The sequence below is a fragment of the Pomacea canaliculata genome, linkage group LG10 (assembly GCF_003073045.1).
Source record: "Pomacea canaliculata isolate SZHN2017 linkage group LG10, ASM307304v1, whole genome shotgun sequence".
Lineage (NCBI taxonomy): Eukaryota > Metazoa > Mollusca > Gastropoda > Architaenioglossa > Ampullariidae > Pomacea > Pomacea canaliculata.
In genome coordinates, this window is record NC_037599.1 from 631996 (window position 1) to 650692 (window position 18697).

At 44.8% G+C, this 18697-nt stretch overlaps 2 protein-coding genes across 7 annotated transcripts; one reads left to right on the forward strand and one right to left on the reverse strand.

Annotated features, from left to right (window-relative positions):
* Positions 1-4878, reverse strand: LOC112573938 (transcription termination factor 3, mitochondrial-like). Of its 3 annotated transcripts, none has more exons than XM_025254642.1 (6): positions 4759-4878; positions 3186-4142; positions 2485-2629; positions 1135-1202; positions 370-460; positions 1-180 (listed from the first exon to the last, which is right to left on the reverse strand). In XM_025254642.1, the coding sequence occupies exons 2-6, from the start codon at positions 4068-4070 to the stop codon at positions 152-154; spliced, it is 1218 nt and encodes a 405-aa protein (XP_025110427.1). In that variant the 5' UTR covers positions 4071-4142; positions 4759-4878; the 3' UTR covers positions 1-151. The 3 variants fall into 3 exon arrangements, with proteins under 3 accessions (XP_025110427.1, XP_025110425.1, XP_025110428.1); XM_025254640.1 differs by having other exon boundaries at positions 4704-4849; XM_025254643.1 differs by having other exon boundaries at positions 4734-4843.
* Positions 4865-18425, forward strand: LOC112573939. Of its 4 annotated transcripts, XM_025254646.1 has the most exons (6): positions 4865-4916; positions 6046-6289; positions 15636-15734; positions 16008-16208; positions 16613-16695; positions 17202-18425. In XM_025254646.1, the coding sequence occupies exons 3-6, from the start codon at positions 15638-15640 to the stop codon at positions 17238-17240; spliced, it is 420 nt and encodes a 139-aa protein (XP_025110431.1). In that variant the 5' UTR covers positions 4865-4916; positions 6046-6289; positions 15636-15637; the 3' UTR covers positions 17241-18425. The 4 variants fall into 4 exon arrangements, with proteins under 4 accessions (XP_025110431.1, XP_025110432.1, XP_025110430.1 ...); XM_025254647.1 differs by lacking the exon at positions 6046-6289 and having other exon boundaries at positions 4867-4916; XM_025254645.1 differs by lacking the exon at positions 4865-4916 and having other exon boundaries at positions 5853-6289.
* Positions 18426-18697: the final 272 nt, after the last annotated feature.

Genomic DNA, 18697 nt, shown 5'->3' on the forward strand with positions numbered 1-18697 from the left:
AACATAGTTCTCTTTTGTGGGGTCATACTGAGCTCGACCCACATGCAGCAAGAAACGATGGCGTGCCTGTAACAGATGGAGCCTAGTTCGGAGCACTGATGGCCAGGCAACAATGAGCTCATGGGAAATCCCAATGACATTGTGGAGGTAGTCAAATCGCTTTCCCATCTGAATACTTGTCTGAAATATATAACAGATGGGTGACTTTTGAATACTACCAACAACAATAGAAAAAATTAAACAATATTTACAATTTGGTTAGCTGACTTCGAAAAAAAACCAAGTTAAAATATAAGAGAAGCAGAGGCTACCTAGTTCTGCTTTGGAAACGTGCTACTTGGTTATGACATCAGAAGGACAATACAGTACCTGTTAAAAAAACCTTTGGAGCAACAAGCAGCATGGCCTTTAAATCCATGTCAGAGAAACCAAGCATCTCCTTCATGTAGAAGCGTGTGTCCTGTTAACAAGGATGACATTTCTGACAAGAGTTTTATCATACAATTTTGTACAGTAAAGCAAGCAAGCCAGATAGTTTGCATCATTTAGACACAAGCACATACATTGACACAATACATGGTTTATCACTGGCGTGTGCTTATATATAAAGTGGTAACCTGTCACTCTATCGAATAAGATCAACTTGCTGGTCAGACTTCATCAAGTATGTTCCTAAATTTATGGCCTTGTAATCAATCATTTAAAATCATACCTCAACAAATAATAACAGTAACGAAGAAGCACTTTTATAACAGCTTGCTTCACAATTGCAATACAAACACACACCAAGCCAGCAAAAGAAATATGTTGTTAGCCAAGATTGGAAACTGCAAGGGGGTTGAATGAGTGTTTTACACCGAGCCAGCAACTAAGGCTATATCATGGCAGGCATGCCAGACTTGTAAACAGATGCCATATGCAGAGAAAAAACAGTATGACCAAGACAAGAGCTGAACCTAGGACAGCCAACCCTCACTGTATTGGTGACAGGCGCTAACCGTTGCACCACCAGACTGTCCCCAATGATGGTAGGGAAGGAAAACAGAATACAGTGATGTATTGCAAAACATCACTACACTTCTCTTGTTATCATAAGGAAAGAAGAATCAACTCAAAAGTACTTGCAAAATGTACCTTTAACTTTTGAAGTTTCCATACAATTAGTTTTGGACCTCTGGCTGCTACAGAACGGACTTCATCTCCTGAAAATAGTTATTTACAGTACAACTTTATTGATCTCCAGGGGCAATTCAAGATAGTGCTCGTACTAGCAATAATATATACATGATATAGAAGATAATATAAATGTACATGTTGAAATAGTGTCTCTCACACATACATTCTCTTTCCCACACATACACATTCCTAACAACAGCAGATACAGTTGGTGACCTCAGGCCAACGCAGCCTATTACAAGATAATGGCCAGTAGAGTTTATCAAGTGAATGGCACATGGAATGAATGAGTTGCGGCGACGATTGGTTCTGCATACAGGCATCGCAAGAGTGAAAACTCAAATCCCAAGACATGATCAGAAAATAGAGGATAAAGGATACCTTCCTGAGGATTTGCTGATGACAAAAGGCTGCATGAACTTACACTGCCACATTTTCATAGTATTGTTGTTGTCGTTGGGAGGGAAAGTGCTTTCAACTCAGGGCGATTTTGCACTGTGGGAAATGGAGATCTTGGCAGGATGTGGGTGAAGGGAGGGCAAAGGATCGCCGTTTTGCAGCGCCGCAGTGTTGTCTATGCTTGTCTGTGGTCTCTTTTCCTGCTGGTGTCTAGGAGGTTTGTCAAGTCTGTTTTGGTGGTGAACTGTGTGCTCTCTTTTCCTTTTTTTTTTAAATCTGTGAGACCTGCCAAGTATGCATTGGTGGTGTATTGTGCTGGTGCCCTCTCTTTCTGCTGCTGTCACTTGCTATTAGTGCCTAGGAAGCCTGTCAAGTCCACCATAGTGGTGAACTATATTGGTGTCCCTCGTGTTGCTCTATTCTAGATTATTTGGCTTTCTGGCATTTTTTTCTTCTATATAAATGGTTATGTTGTTCAGTTTTAATCCTTTGCCTATCTCATATTAGTCTAGAGTATATCATTATGCTTTATATTTATATTGTGATATATGATATAAAATATTTATTAAATATATTTTTGCCTATAAAATGTGTTTAAAAACTGTGTGTGTTAAATGTCTGTATGAGTATGTATGCCTGCCCTTGTGAGCAAAAGAAAAATTTCTGTCTTGGGTCTCCTTGACAGACAATAAAGTCTGATTTGATTTGATTAAGTAAAAACAAAAGTTTTGCTTAACTAGCTATGCTCTATTTTAGGATCTTTTCTGTGTACAGCCAGCAGGCCATCTATATCAAGAGGCAACTAGCAAGAATATGTTTATTATCTGCTTCAGTAAGTATACCAATATATCATTACATGTTGGCATTCCTTTGTTAGGAATAAGCGCACATAGATTAGTTTTCACTCACCTGACAGACCAAAACTCTGCTGCAAGAATCCCAGCTTTCTGTCCATCATGGCAACAGACATCAAGAGAACAAGGGGAACTCGGCTCACAATGTGACTGATGCTTTCAGGTAAAAACTTCTTAGACTTCAGATAGCTGATCACCTCCTGCCACAAAGAGTTGTGCTGGTGTGAGCCCTGACCTCAAAGACCTGATAATGCTGTAGTGTTAATAATGTGAGAACCAAGTGGCCAAATATAGAGGCTGGCTTATTGATTATTATAAACAATAGTTAAAGATGCAATCTGGGCCTACGAAGCTGGCCCCCAACTACCTCCATTATCAGCCTCATCACAAGAAAATAAAATTCTGCTTGAAACACTTTCTTTTACACAATTATTTTCAGCTCTACCTCTTCTCTCACTAAAGAGCTAACATCCTGGATGTTTTTTGCAGAACACTGACATCACTGCATAAGTTGGCAGATCCTAAAGGATACATGCTGAGCACATGGAAGCCCATCAAGTTAAAAACTACTGTAACAATCACAAGCCTGATGATGTACTGCACTAAACATTCTGATTCAACTGCTGATGATCTTACTTTCTAAGAATTCAAACACACTTACGTGTTTGCATTTCTATCAAATGGGTGACTAGCATAAAATAAGGGTAAAATATTCACTGCTTTTAAAGCTTGCACATTGCTACATTTTGCAAGTACCTGCATTTCCTCAATGCTTTTTTTTAAAGCCAGGGGATTCTTGGTCAAGACACGGCCCAGGTCTACATCTGCCACACCTATGTCGTGCAGAAAAAGGAGGCGAGGCTGGATATCTGATTCCCACTTTGCCTGAACAATGAAGTCTGCTGCCTCTGGGATCTTTTCAACAGCTGACAGGTCAACACCAAAGCTCAGCAGCTTCTGCAGAACTTCTGACTGCTTGACATAGGTAGCCAGGTTGTAGGATGGCTGTACAGGTTTAGGGGAAGGGAGATCTGCTAAATCTGAAGATTCTTGGTCTGCAGGTGTTACAGAGCTATCAGCACTATGATGTGCCAGCACTTCACCATTGACAGGACTGGAACTGGCTGTCAACACGTTTGTTGTCAAGTGCGGCATCTGTCTCAAAGCCTCGGGGTCAGAGCAGTGTTTGTTTGATTGGTCTGATTTTTGTAGGACAGCCTCATATTCAGAATAGCCTTTGTCCTCTGTTTCCTGTACAGGAAAATTATCAGTACCTGCATATACTTTATCTTGTTCTCTTGATGATGAAGCTGAAGCTCTTCTCGTTCTGAATCTGACCTTGTGCTGTCCATGTATCAACCCAGTTTGACTACTTAAGCATCTAATAGGATGATCCAAGACGGGAACACAGTCAGGAACTAATGCTGGTTGACCATAGTTTATAATTGCAAATGTATAGCTTGCACATCTGAACTTATTAGAAGGAGGTGTATTCTGCACAAACAGCTCCTGCCGCAACAAGGAAAACATTCGGTGGCACTGACTGGCTGCCAAGAATGATCTACCATATTTGATGCCAATGGGTGGAATAAGTTTTGAAATCATCAGCAGACTCGCACTTTCCGTGAATAAAAGAGCCATTTTTCAAATAAAGACCGTGCTACATTAGAGTTTATCACTTAGCTTCCATTGCCATATTTTTATGAACTAGACCTGCAAAACAGTTTACGAAAAAATAAGATTATTGTCAGGCATAGCATTATAGAGAAGTATTCAAGCATGCACATGTACATGAATGGGCAGAAGTGAACAGATGCATGCACACTCCTCACATCTGCACATACTGATTCCTTTCCACGGATTTTGCTAAAACAAAATCAAATGGACTATCAGGAAAATAATCTGGAGAAAAATGAGTTGCCTTTTTTTCAATGTGTGTGTGCACATAAATTTACTACTACTCCTTCTCCTAAGAAGTTTAGGATACTGGAGATGAGGTAAACAGAAGGTTGATCACTAGTCTTCACTTGGGTCAATGACTGAAAACCTTCCCCTCAGCAACAGTAGGTATTTGTTCTATAACTGTATGAGAAATGTAAAAGGCGGTGAAAGCTTGACCTTAGATTTCCATATGTTATATTTCCATATATATATAACGTAGATACCAAAAACTTAAAATTCACTGTCCTTTCACCCCGCAAGTCAAATTCAAAGTCAAGCGGCTATACACATTATAAATCGAATGCAACAGAGTTCAAAATAATCAAAACCTACGCTCAACAAACAATTATACATATTAAACACTTTTAGCCCATTAAATGATGTCGACACTTTGAATCAATTTTCTAGTTCTCTTCAGCGCATTCTTCCTTCTCTCTGTCTCCAGCGCAGACGGCCATGTGGCGCGAGTGACGGCCCTTTGGTCGTCTGCAGTAGCCGCCCCTGACAGCGAGCAGCGCGCGTCTCACCCCGGGTGGCCTGCGAACGGTAGGGTATTATAGCTAGCTACAGCTTGGTGCAACATGTAACTAATACGACAGCAATATTCAGCGAAAACTGCATTCATTTATTCGCACGCTAACGATGTATAGAACCACGAAGCCGTGTTAGTTAATTCAAATGTTATCTATCTGACTATCAGAAACCTGAAGCAATAGATAAATAGAAGTCGCATTATGCAAGTTATCGCAGTTAACGTACAAAGCATGCAGACCTATGCTGTCTTTCGTTGCAACGTTTCTAGTGTTATGTATATTTCATATGGGAGATTCACATCGCACATCTCATTCATTCACTGATCCCACGACTGGTCGTTGGAGGTGGGTGAGAGCACATGGACAGCGTAACGATAGCACATGTATACGTCTGGGTGTACTGTACCGCTGTCACCACGGATCGACGTGTACAGGTGGACTGACGTCTGCAGAGACCAACGCTTAGTTCTCGTGGTTTGAGCTCCCGTGGACGATTTCCTTAAATACAATTATAGGGTCTGATTCAATCTTGAGAGTGGTCGTGGCCGATTGGCCTGGTCGAACTGGCTTTCTTTTGGTTTCTAAAATAGTAAGGTGATGAAGAGGGATCAAAAGTGACCAGCCGTCTCCGTCCACTGGTCGGGATCAGCGGTGACGTGTATTATAGCTTGTCAGATGTGACGTCGAAGTCTGTAGTGACGTGTTGGGCGTCAAGCGATCATCAGGCTAATTATGGCCAACTTGCTTATCTTCTCTTTCTTCGGCCTGCCAGGACCTGGTTTTCACAACTTAGTGTGTGTGTGTTACATGTTTGTATGAATGTGTGTGTGTGTGCGTGTGTTACATGTTTGTATGAATGTGTGTGTGTGTGCGCGCGCACGCGCCTAGAGAAAGAGAGATCTATAGTGTGGAACTTTACATTTATTTTATGGAGGCGTTGGCAACAGTTGGCTTTTGGTAAGGCGGAATAGCCATTGAGCACGGTTTGTTTAATGTGATTTATTCATCATCTTTATTACTTCACCTGTAAAGCTGCGGCCCGTTGTAGCGTGTCACCCGAGGCACCACCCACACTTTTCCCAACCCCCACCACCCCCCTTACATCTTTCACATTCGTGACAGGAAACTTTTGTGGGTGATAGTTGGGGCTCGAGGAGTCAGCCAACTCAGAAGCTCACCGTCTCACCGGCCTTTACCTCAAGTCGTCCAGTCACAGTTTTCTGGACTCACCTTCTTCAGTGTGGGGCAAAGGTCAGACTTGGAGCTGGAACTGATGCTGGTGCTGGTGCTGATGCTGGTATTGGTGTTTGCGCAGCGGCAGAGGTCAACAAACAAGGGAACAGACAAGAGCATAAGGTGACAGTGCCAGTCAGCACTTTCTTTCTGGTGAGTTGTATATTCGCAGACGACCTTATGTTTATTTATCAGTTTCACAGGGTCAGACACCCGGTGTTCGAGGTGCTTGGTGCTGCGAATTTTTTTTTTTGTTTTCTTTTTGTACTTGGTGCTGAAAAGGGATTGGGTGCATTCCGGTTGTTTTAAAGGTATTCTCCCCACCCCGCTCCTTGCGTGTTTTAGAGTGTGTGTGCGAGTGTGTTTGTAGGAACATGTGCATTGGTCAGAGTGTGTAGGATTGTGTTTGATCTCCGTGGTGACCTGTGTTACGTCACTTAATTTGAACGGATCGTCGTCTCGTTGCCGTGTGTCTTGGTGCACCGACATTGTAGCTGCTTCCTCACACAGTGACCCACCTGTGACATCAACTCGCTACACTGTCTCCACTCGTACTCTGACATCGAGGTCACTTTGCTGGCACGTCACCTCAGGGAGGCTGGTTATGTCACGAGCTAACTGTCGTTTAACTGCACGTCACGGCGTTACGTCTTCCCACTCGTATTAAAGTCGTGATGATCACCTGTAACACCTTCTCGCACGCGGACACAAACTGCCGCCTGACTCCGCCCCCAATGTGGGCATTGCTACCTTTCCCCAGCCATGTTGTCGCCAGCTGTGGCTGTTGTTGTTTATTGGTGTTTTATGCCATGCCAGCAACTAAGGCTATATCATGGCAATAAAAAAGTTTTTATGTTTAAAAGTTTCAGGGTAAATTTTCTCCAGTTATTTAACTTAAAATCAGACCACGGTAATAAGTTAACTAGATGTTAAAGAAACAAATATGGTGTAAAATGGGTGGTGGAGCCCAAAAAGGCCGCCAACAAAACAGAAATTACATAAGATATATTAGACTTAGATTTGGTGTAAAAGTCCTATTCTTTTTAAAAAACCAAAAATAGCTGCCGATGGGATGGACCTAAATAAAACATACAATGAATCCACTGTATAAAATTTTTGACGAATGGTCTGAAGCCCCGGACAGTTCATGAGAAAGTGTACTACGTCAAGATGTCCCCCACACCAGGGGCAACCTGGTGGTTGTTCCCCTCGCAAGAGGTATCCTTGCGTGGCATATGTGTGTCCTGTCTTTAGTCTTGTTAGGACTACCTCCTCCCGCCTTGTGGTATGGCACAAAGGTGGGCGGTCAGAAAGACAGGGAAGAGTGGCGAATAATTTATTCTGACAGAGGGTGTTCCAGAGGTTTTGCCATAAAGTCAGTATGTAGGTTGTAAGTACAGTTTTACAGTCAGATGAAATAAGGAACTGTATTTTACCAGGGGACTGACATGCAGCCTTAGCAGCCTGGTCTGCTCGAACATTGCCTGGAATGCCAGAATGGCCAGGGGCCCAGATAAAGACAATGTCCTTGTTTCGTTCGATAAGTGCTGCATGAATTTTATGAATCTTGACCACAAGGGGGTGATCAGATTCATTTGAAATAAGAGCTTGGAGAGCAGAAAGAGAGTCTGAGATTATCAGAAAGTTGTGCTCCGAAGAGCGGTGAGCATGCTGCAAGGCAAGTGTGATAGCATAAAGTTCTGCTGTAAAGATAGAACTTTCGTCTGCCAATCGGACTGAAGCAGCCCGTTGTGGTTGGCAGGATGGAACTGCAGCCGCAGCGACTGGGCCACCACTTGGGATTTTGGAGCCATCTGTATAGATTGAACAGAATTGAGGATAATCAGAAATAAGTTTACGAAAGTGTTGAAGATAGATGGGGTCACTAGTGTCCCCTTTTTTGAAAGTTGTAAGATCAAAGCGAATCTCAGGAACAGGAAGAGTCCAAGGAGGAGTTGTTTGTGGAGGTAAAGGTTCTACCTGCTTGATATCTACTCCGGCAGCTTGAAGATGAGGTGCTACTCGGAGTGAAAGAGGCTTTTGCTCCTTGGTACGAATGGCATACAGGGCAGCACGCTGAGGTCTGAAGACAGCACGATACGCAGGATTCCCAGGATGGGATTTTAAGCGACAGGCATACGATAGCATGAGTTTCAAACGACGGAGAGAAAGTGGAGGCTCACCAGCTTCTGCGTACAAACTTTGTACAGGAGTGGTGCGAAAGGCACCCAGACAGATGCGGAGCCCTTGATGATGAATTGGATCAAGAATTTTAAGGTAGGACTCTCGAGCAGAGCCATAGATAATGGATCCGTAGTCTAGCTTTGAGCGGATCAGGGCACGGTAGAGACGTAGCAGAACCGTGCGATCCGCTCCCCAGCTGACATGGCCAACTACTCTAAGAATGTCCAAGGCTTTCTGACAAGATAGGCGTAGAGATTTGATATGAGGTAGAAAAGACAGTTTACGGTCAAAGATGACCCCAAGAAATTTAACCTCTTGGACCACCTTGAGTATCGTGCCTTTGACAGTGATAACAGGGTTTGGAAACATACCTCTCAGTTTGCAAAAGTGGATGCATACTGACTTCGTAGGAGAGAAATTGAAGCCGTTTCTGTCACCCACTTTTGTACTGCATTACACACAGCTGAAGCCGGCGTTTCGAGGCATGGAAGGGAGCGGCCTCGTATGCAGATAGCAAAGTCATCTACATACAAAGAGGCCTCTAAACCTGGACAGACTGATTTCAAGATTGAGTCGATTTTGATGTTGAAAAGAGTTGGAGAAAGAATGCTGCCCTGAGGGACGCCCATTTCCTGTTCCTGAGGATCAGACAGTATAGACCCTACTCTGACTTGAAAATGGCGGTTTGAAAGAAATTCTCAATGAAGAGTGGCATACGACCCCGGAAGCCAGGGCATGGAGGTCTAACAGAATACCCGCTTCCAGGTAGTATCGTATGCCTTCTCTAAATCAAAAAAACACCCTAGAACATGTTCTTTGCCGACAAAAGCGTCCCTGACAAAGGTTTCAAAAACGGACCAAATGGTCCAGGGTGCTGCGGCGTTTTCTGAAGCCACACTGCAGGTTGGAGAGAAGACTCTGAGATTCGAGGTACCAGGTAAGGCGAGCATTTACCATACGTTCTAGAGTTTACATAGACAACTAGTGAGAGCGATAGGGCGGTAAGAATTTGGATCAGAGGTATCCTTACCAGGTTTTGGAATGGGGTATAACTACTGCCTCTCTCCACGAGGGGGAAAACAGCCGGATACCCAAATAAAGTTGAAGATATCTAGAAGGAGAAGGAGAGAAGACTGTGGGAGATGTTTTAGTAGCTGATAGGAAATATTGTCAGGACCCGGTGCAGAATCCTTGCTCTTTTGAAGGGCCTGTTGTAGTTCAGAAAGAGAAAAAGGTAGGTTGTACTTTTCGGAGTTGTCTGAAGAAAAGTCACAACCCGAAGATTCTTGTACAGATTTTACGCGTTGAAAATCTGAAGAGTAGTGTGAAGAGGAAGAATTATGAGCAAAGGTGGATGCTAAGGAATTTGCGACATCCTGTACCTCTGTGAGAATAGAGTCTCCAACCCGCAGATGGCCTATTGATTCAGCCTGAAATCTTCCCTTTATCTTCCTTATGGCCGCCCACACCGCTTGAGAAGTGGTACGGGAGGATAATGAGGACACAAATCTCTGCCACGCAAGTTTCCTTGCCTGTTTAAAAATATAACGGGTATGAGCTCGGGTACGTTTAAAATTTATTACATTTTCAGGAGTGGGTTGACGGAAGGCAAGACGCTGGGCTTTTTTCCGCGCGCGCTGAGCTACCCTACACTCCTCTGAAAACCAAGGCACCCTTGGTCGGTTATTACGGTGCCTTAGTACCGGAATCGTTTCTGATGCAATTTTATTTAAACTTGTAGTGAAAACTTTAGCAGGGTGTAACATCGGGTCTTTTCTAATGTCTTCAATCTCAAAATTAAAAAACGGGTTTCTGGTAAGGTGGGTGGAGCAGAGGGTCTGAAATTCAAGCCAGTCTGCCTTAGTTAAATTCCACCCACCTTTGTGAAGGTTATCGTCCCGCTCCAGACCATTTGTAAAATGTAAAACAAGGGGAAAATGATCGCTGCCACACAGGTCATCATGTACAGCCCAGTTAAAATCTAATAAAAGTGCTGGGCTGACCACTGACAAATCAATAGCTGACTCTGTGCTGTTGTGTGGACGGCAAAAGGTGTTTGAACCGTCATTCAGAATACAGAGATCATTTTCCATAAAAAATGATCCCAACAACTCTCCTCTGGTGTCAGTCGAGGCCCCGCCCCACATGGGGTGGTGTCCATTAAAGTCACCCAAAAGAAGGACGGGAGTAGGAAGTTGGGTTAAAAGACTCTCAAGGTCCTGTCGGGATATCCGAGCTGATGGAGGTAGATAAAGACTGCATATAGTGATAGTTTTGCCCAGAGAAACTCGGGCAGCAACAGCTTGAAGATTAGTATTGAGTGGAACCTGGCTAAATAAAAGGTTTGAACGAATAAAAAGAGCAGTCCCTCCTGAAGGTACGTCATTTGGAGAGTCTTGACGTAGAACTCGATAGCCTTTGAAGGAAAAAGAGTTTGTATGAAGAAGATGAGTCTCTTGCAGAGCTATTACATCAAGAGAAAAGCGAGATGTTAGGCATCGGAGTTCTTCAAAGTTTGCTCGGATTCCTCGACAGTTCCATTGAAGGATTATAGACATGTGTTATCTGTGAGGAAGGGACGTAGATCGCCCCATAGTAACTGAAGGAGAAGATCCAGGAGAGGGCAGGGGACGGCGGGAAGGAGAAGGCGACATTAAGCGTCGCTCATCCATATCCATCCCCTGCTCGCCAAGTGGAGTGAAGCGATTAAGAACTGGTATAGGTGCTGCTGTGGTGGTCCCGGGTGTAGTGGATTTTTCAGGTGATTTTTGTTTTGTTTTGGTATTCTTGTCTGTCTGTGGTGTGATATTCTTGTTTTTTGGTTGTTTTGAATTGCGCGTTTGCTGTCTGGCGGTGTTTCTGGTTGGTGAGGTGGAAGGCTTTGACTGTGATGCTTGTGTAGCTTGGGATGCTTGAGTTTTCTGTGTTGACTGGGCGCCACCACAACTTGCAGGAGGAGGAGGAGGAGGAGGCGGCATAGATTGAGTTATAGGAACAGGGCCTTCTGAGGAGACCCAAGTCATGTCAGTCTGTATGGACACAGAGGTGGAAGGTCGCTTTATGACTGCTGCTGAATAAGATATGGAATTCGAAGTAGATGGTGTTCCTGAGGAGCCACCCACTACGCGACGGCGAGCCTCAGCGTACGATACGCCTGATTCCGCACGTACGCGTTGAATGGCTGCCTCTTCCTTCCACTTCGGGCAGTCTTTAGATGATGCGACGTGTGCTCCATCACAGTTTGCACATTTTGCGCTTGAAGAGCAATCAGCTGCCGCATGGCCGGTACCGCCGCAGCGAAAGCAGCGGGCCTGGGACCTGCAGAAGCTCGCCCCATGACCATAACGCTGGCAGTTGAAACAGCGCAAGGGAGATGGAATGAAGATTGAAACTTTTACCCGTAAGTACCCGACTTCAATGAAGTCGGGTATTTTGGGTAGACAGAAGGTTAGAAATAAGGTGTTTGTGGGAATAGATTTCCCGTCCCTCTTTAGTGTGACTCGTTGTACTGCTGAGACCCCCTGAGATGCCAATTCTGACCTGATATCAGTCTCAGTCATCCCAGCAAGGTCTGGGCAACGAATGACCCCTTTCGAAGAGTTGAGGGATCGATGTGATGTAACTTTTATGGGGCGATCGACGAACTGTTTACCGTCCCATCGGCGTAGGGCTTCAGAAGCTTTTTTATTTGCGCACTGAACAAGGAATTGTCCAGAGCGCAAACGTCTTACAGTAGAAAAATTGTTGGAAATGTTTTTAAAACCTTTCGCTATGGCAAAAGGTGATAGAGACGAGAGAGGTCGGTCCTGCTCTGCGCCTTCTACCACCAAAAAACGGGGCCAGGCCCCCTCAATACTTTCTCTCACTTCCTCTTCACTATCAGAGGAATCATCTTCACGTATGCGTTTCCCCAGGTTAGATAATTTTTTGGCCATGATAAAAAGATTAACGTTTCGTTCCTTGTGCTCCCCACCCACCACGGAGTCCAACTAGGGGATGCGACCGAGCGGTACCACTTGGGTATTTCCAGCAGGGTCACACCAGGGCTACACAAGGAATATACTCTGGCCTTCCAGAAGCAAGACCAGATTGACCCCGGCCGCAGCCTTCTAGCAAAGCTAGGGCAATTCACGACCAGCCGCTTGATTGGTGTGGGCCACACCAACCCCCCGTCTAGGGGAAGTCCGGGCCAAAGAGGTGTGTTGGTATGATGAGCCGTAACCCATCAGGGACCTCAACCTCCAGGATCCCATTCTCCCCCGACACGGGTCGCCCTGCACGGCAAACGCAGGGGACCTAAAGAAGGCCGCAGACAGGAAATGATGTTCGAAGAAAGATGTAATGGGAGAAGGAAAAACAGAAGAAGGACCGGTGAAGTCAGAAGAAAGGAAAGGTAAAACGGTAGTATATGAGGGAGATGTTTACTTTGAAAAAGAATAGAGATGAAAGGGCCAATGAAGCAAGAAAAAGAAAAGCCTGAGGAAAAGGGGTGGGCCAGCTTTGTCACCCAGCCAGAGAAAGGCTGGGTGTTCGCCCCCGGCACTAGAAGCCGGGCCCTTGGGGGCGCCAGCTGTGGCGGCCATGTTGGTATACTACTGTAGCACCGTGATAGTATATTGTTGTGGCGGCCATGTTGGTATACTACTGTAGCACCGTGATGGTATATTGTTGTGGCGGCCATGTTGGTATACTACTGTAGCACCGTGATAGTATAGTGTTGTGGCGGCCATGTTGGTATACTACTGTAGCAACGTGAGTGAGGGGTGCACACCGAGAACCACTCTACAGGTAGCTAGCCAGTCAGTGAGGGGTGCACACCGACTAGTGAGTCACAGTAGTACAGGCAGCGGAAGTGGAAGGCAGTTGGCTCCCTCAGCACCAGACGTGACAAATAACTAGATAGTAGCAGTATACTAACAACTCTTGTTAACATTGATGCTAACATTAGCAGTGTACTAACAACTCTTGTTAACAATGATACTAACATTAGCAGTGTACTAACAACTCTTGTTAACAATGATACTAACATTAGCAGTGTACTAACAACTCTTGTTAACAATGATACTAACATTAGCAGTGTACTAACAACTCTTGTTAACAATGATACTAACATTAGCAGTGTACTAACAACTCTTGTTAACAATGATACTAACATTAGCAGTGTTAACAACTCTTGTTAACAATGATTACTAACATTAGCAGTGTACTAACAACTCTTGTTAACAATGATACTAACATTAGCAGTGTACTAACAACTCTTGTTAACAATGATACTAACATTAGCAGTGTGTAACAATGATACTAACATTAGCAGTGTACTAACAACTCTTGTTAACAATGATACTAACATTAGCAGTGTACTAACAACTCTTGTTAACAATGATACTAACATTAGCAGTGTACTAACAACTCTTGTTAACAATGATACTAACATTAGCAGCAACTCTTGTAACAATGATACTAACATTAGCAGTGTACTAACAACTCTTGTTAAACAATGATACTAACATTAGCAGTGTACTAACAACTCTTGTTAACAATGATACTAACATTAGCAGTGTACTAACAACTCTGTTAACAATGATACTAACATTAGCAGTGTACTAACAACTCTTAACAAATGATACTAACATTAGCAGTGTACTAACAACTCTTGTTAACAATGATACTAACATTAGCAGTGTACTAACAACTCTTGTTAACAATGATACTAACATAGCAGTGTACTAACAACTCTTGTTAACAATGATACTAACATTAGCAGTGTACTAACAACTCTTGTTAACAATGATACTAACATTAGCAGTGTACTAACAACTCTTGGTAACAATGATACTAACATTAGCAGTGTACTAACAACTCTTGTTAACAATGATACTAACATTAGACTCTGTTAACAATGATACTAACATTAGCAGTGTACTAACAACTCTTGTTAACAATGATACTAACATTAGCAGTGTACTAACAACTCTTGTTAACAATGATACTAACATTAGCAGTGTACTAACAACTCTTGTTAACAATGATACTAACATTAGCAGTGTACTAACAACTCTTGTTAACAATGATACTAACATTAGCAGTGTACTAACAACTCTTGTTTAACAATGATACTAACATTAGCAGTATGCTAACAACCCCTGTTAACATTGATACTAACATTAGCAGTATGCTAACAACCCATGTTAACATTGATACTAACATTAGCAGTATGCTAACAACCCCTGTTAACTACGATACTAACATTAGCAGTGCTAACAACTCTTGTTAACAATGATACTACATTAGCAGTGTACTAACAACTCTTGTTAACAATGATACTTTTGCTAACACTAACATTAGCAGTGTACTAACAACTCTTGGTAACAATGATACTAACATTAGCAGTGTACTAACAACTCTTGTTAACAATGATACTAACATTAGCAGTGTACTAACAACTCTTGTTAACAATGATACTAACATTAGCAGTGTACTAACAACTCTTGTTAACAATGATACTAACATTAGCAGTGTGCTAACAGCTCTTGTTAACAATGATACTAACATTAGCAATATACTAACAGCTCTTGTTAACAATGATACTAACATTAGCAGTGTACTAACAACTCTTGTTAACAATGATACTAACATTAGCAGTGTACTAACAACTCTTGTTAACAATGATACTAACATTAGCAGTGTACTAACAACCCCTGTTAACAATGACAACATCAAGGGCTACAACCTTCAGTACTTGCGGTGCAGGTTTAGCAAGAGTTGTGTCCCCTGCCCGACTTCATTGCTGTCTGCCTGTGTGTGAGACTGAAAGGAGGAGGAGGGGAAGAGAGAGAAAGGAGGAGGAGGGGAAGAGAGAGAGGCAGAGGGAGGAGTTGTGACAGTTATTGCCAAGTTGCCACTTGTCCAAGTTTGGAGTCAATGACGGGCAGACTGTAACCCTGACTCACTGCTGGCATGTGTGGTAAAGATGTGCATCACGTGGTCTGTGATTTACCAGCCTTCATTAGCATGTTGTAGGGGTCAAGGGTCGTTAAGAACCACACACACACTTGTTTATGCCGGCAGTCAGTGCTGCAAGACACGGTGAGGTGCAGCAAGCCTTTAGTGTGCTGTCTCTAGCTGACTGCTAGTGCGGACTGCTAGTGCGGACTGTGCTGTCTCTAGTGCTGACTGCTAGAGCTGACTGTGCTGTCTCTAGTGCTGACTGCTAGTGCGGACTGTGCTGACTGCTAGTGTGGACTGTAAAGACTGCAGGTACTGACTGCCTTGACTGGCAAGCTGACGTACACGTCTGTCTACCTGTGTGTTTCAGGTATGGAGTTCATGGAGGCACTGCCTACCGCCAGGTGCAAACGTCGGAGGATGTCAGATGAATTGCAGTCAGAGGATTCGCCCAGCAGCAAACTCTCAGGTGCTGTCCTACATATAGCTGTGTGTCTTGTAGATGACTTATCAGCGGTGTGATACAGACACGTTGTAGATGACCTGTAGAGTACACACCCGGGCTGTAGATGACCTGTAGAGTACACACACGGGCTGTAGATGACTTATCAGCGGTATGATACAGACTAGTTGTAGATGACCTGTATAGTACACGTTTGCCTTGCTGCCTAAGCAGTAGGTCATTGCTTGACCCTGACGACCATGTCGATGTGAGAGGTTGACGCTGTTATCGCCGTTGCAGTGCTCAGCCGCCAGTTCTTCACCATCCACAAGGGCAGCGGCGTCTTCGACACGGAGGAGTGGCGCAGTGCCGACAAAACGCTCTTCCGCCCCGTCAGCGAGGACATGATGGTGGGCGTGGCCAAGGTGGAGCAGATCACGTGTCAGGATGGCAGCTTCTTTGTCGCAGACCTGTCCGGCAGGTACTCGCGCACCGCGCCAGGTAGGCCTACCCCGGGTGTACTCGCCTGCTTTGTGTCTCACCCCTGGTCACCGCGTTTGTCGCCTGACAAATGACAATCGTGTGTAGCGCTCGTGGATGACAGGCCCTGGCGTTTGTCTCCTGAGATGTTTCGTGACCACAGTGTCTCTCCTAGCAACTGTTTGTCTCCTGACGTACTTATTGACTGCGCTGTCTCCTAGCGATTGTGTTTGTCGATCTCGGGGCAAAATGATTGTCTCCTGACAATCCTATTCGTCACCTGACTACTGTGTTTGTCATCCTGGCTATCTGCAGACACTCGCTTGGCCCTGACGCCCCTCGTGTGTCTGTTGGTATGACGTCATCGCGTTGTATAGCATGTTGTCACGTTGGCGTCTAGTGCAGCATGACGTCTGTCTGTGCAGGTAAAGTCATTCACCTGTGGCGGTATGACAAGGTGCAGAGAAAGCTGTACGTCTCCCGCTCCTTCCTTTTCACCAACACCGCTGTGAGTTGAGCGTCACTCACCTCCTAGGTGTTACACTTCATGTACAGATGGCAGTGACACTGACGACAGGGACCCTAGTGAGAGTGACCTCATGGACAACTGTCACAGCGAGAATGACTAGTGTCCTCGTGCGAGTGACGTCATAGAGGACTGTCACAGTGAGAATGACAAGTGTCCTCTTGAGAGTGACGTCATAGACAACTGTCACAGCGAGAATGACAAGTGTCCTCGTGAGAGTGACGTCATAGACAACTGTCACAGCGAGAATGACTAGTGTCCTCGTGCGAGTGACGTCATAGAGGACTGTCACAGTGAGAATGACAAGTGTCCTCGTGCGAGTGACGTCATAGACGACTGTCACAGCGAGAATGACGTCCTAGTGAGAGTGACGTCATAGACGACTGTCACAGCGAGAATGACGTCCTAGTGAGAATGAGGTCAGAGCGATTGGTGGGTGAATTTCATTGGTCCATTGTTCACGTGGTGCTGGTTGCTTTTGTTGTCAGGAGTTCGTAAGCGTCCAGCAGTTTCTCCAGCGTCTGTGAGGCCGACACCTGGCAGTTGGTGTCACCAGCACCTGGCATGGGTGTCACCAGCACCTGGCATTGGGTGTCACCGACAGTGTCACCGCACAGGCAGAGGGTTTGCATCTCCTCTGGCTCTCATAAAACCATCTCCGCAGACCCCAGTCACGTGACGTGAATGGTGTTACGTACTACAAAGTCAAGGACAGTTTTGGCTTGTCTCCCCTCGCTCTGGGACTGGCCAGCGCCGCCTACTGGCCAGACTTGCAGAGATTGAGATGTAGTGCTGTCAGTGTGTGTGTGTGTGTGCATGTAGAAAGCTTCCAGAGATTGAGATGGATTGTTGTCAGTGTGTGTGTTTGTGTGTGTGTGTGTGTGTGTGTTTGTGTGTGTGTGTGTGTAGAAAGCTTCCAGAGACTACGATACATTGCTGTGTGAGACGCTTAGACTCTGCGGCCACGTGGAGACCTGTACAGACTGGCTGACCCGCTGACCCCACGACAGGGATGTGCACTCAGTCTAGCACTTGTGTGACTGCTGCAGGATAGACAGATGGAATAATTGACAATGTTTGTTTGCTGTCTTTCAGCTGACAGCATACGTCACACCTTTTGACTGTTGTGTTTGTGCTTGTGACATACTTTCTTTGCTGCAGTTTGTGCTGATGAGATAGTTTGAGATGTTTGCGCTGGCGACACGCACGCGCGTGCACACACACACACATTGCAGGGAGTCCTCACTCCAAGAAGCATTAGTGTCAGGATCAGATGGACTTGCTAGCAGTCAGGCTACAAGACACTCGTGTCAGGGTCAGCTGATGCTAGCCTGCAGCTAGTCGCTGGCTGTGGACCATCCACCTCACCCACGTTAAAGTCAGCCCACCCGGCTGTGTTGGGGGGTACTCTACACAGTGAACTACACACGCCTCTATCGCCGACTGTTGCCAGACCGCCATGACTACCCCAGAGGTCTGGCACAGAACTGGGAGGAGACTAGGGTGGGCAGCGACCACAGCGACCACGGTGCCGCAAGTAAAAAGCAAGAAGGAGGGAGATGTTTTGTCCCTCCTTTTTTTAACTGCTTTAATGTAGACACAAAGCTCATCACAACGCTTATATTAGCTGCCGGCACGCAATTAAGTTTTTGTTAATTGAATATTTGTATGATGGCATGAAAGTGCAAGAAAATAAATATATGTAAAAGAAAGACTGAGTCTGTGTCTTCATTAGTTTTGGAGATGTTTGTGTTTGAGTGGTGGCTAGAACTCTTGATTGTCCGCCATGTTTGAGGCTGTCACGTGGTCTGGTGCACGTGGTCCCAGTTACGTCATTTCAAATATTTTGCGTCATCGTTTATTGTGCTGTAGAACTGTGACGTCACGGACCAATATAAATGTCAGTTGTGGTTACGTGTCAGTCAAACACGTCGCCATGTCCTCCAGTGTTTACTGACGCCATTCAACATGTAAACATCAATAT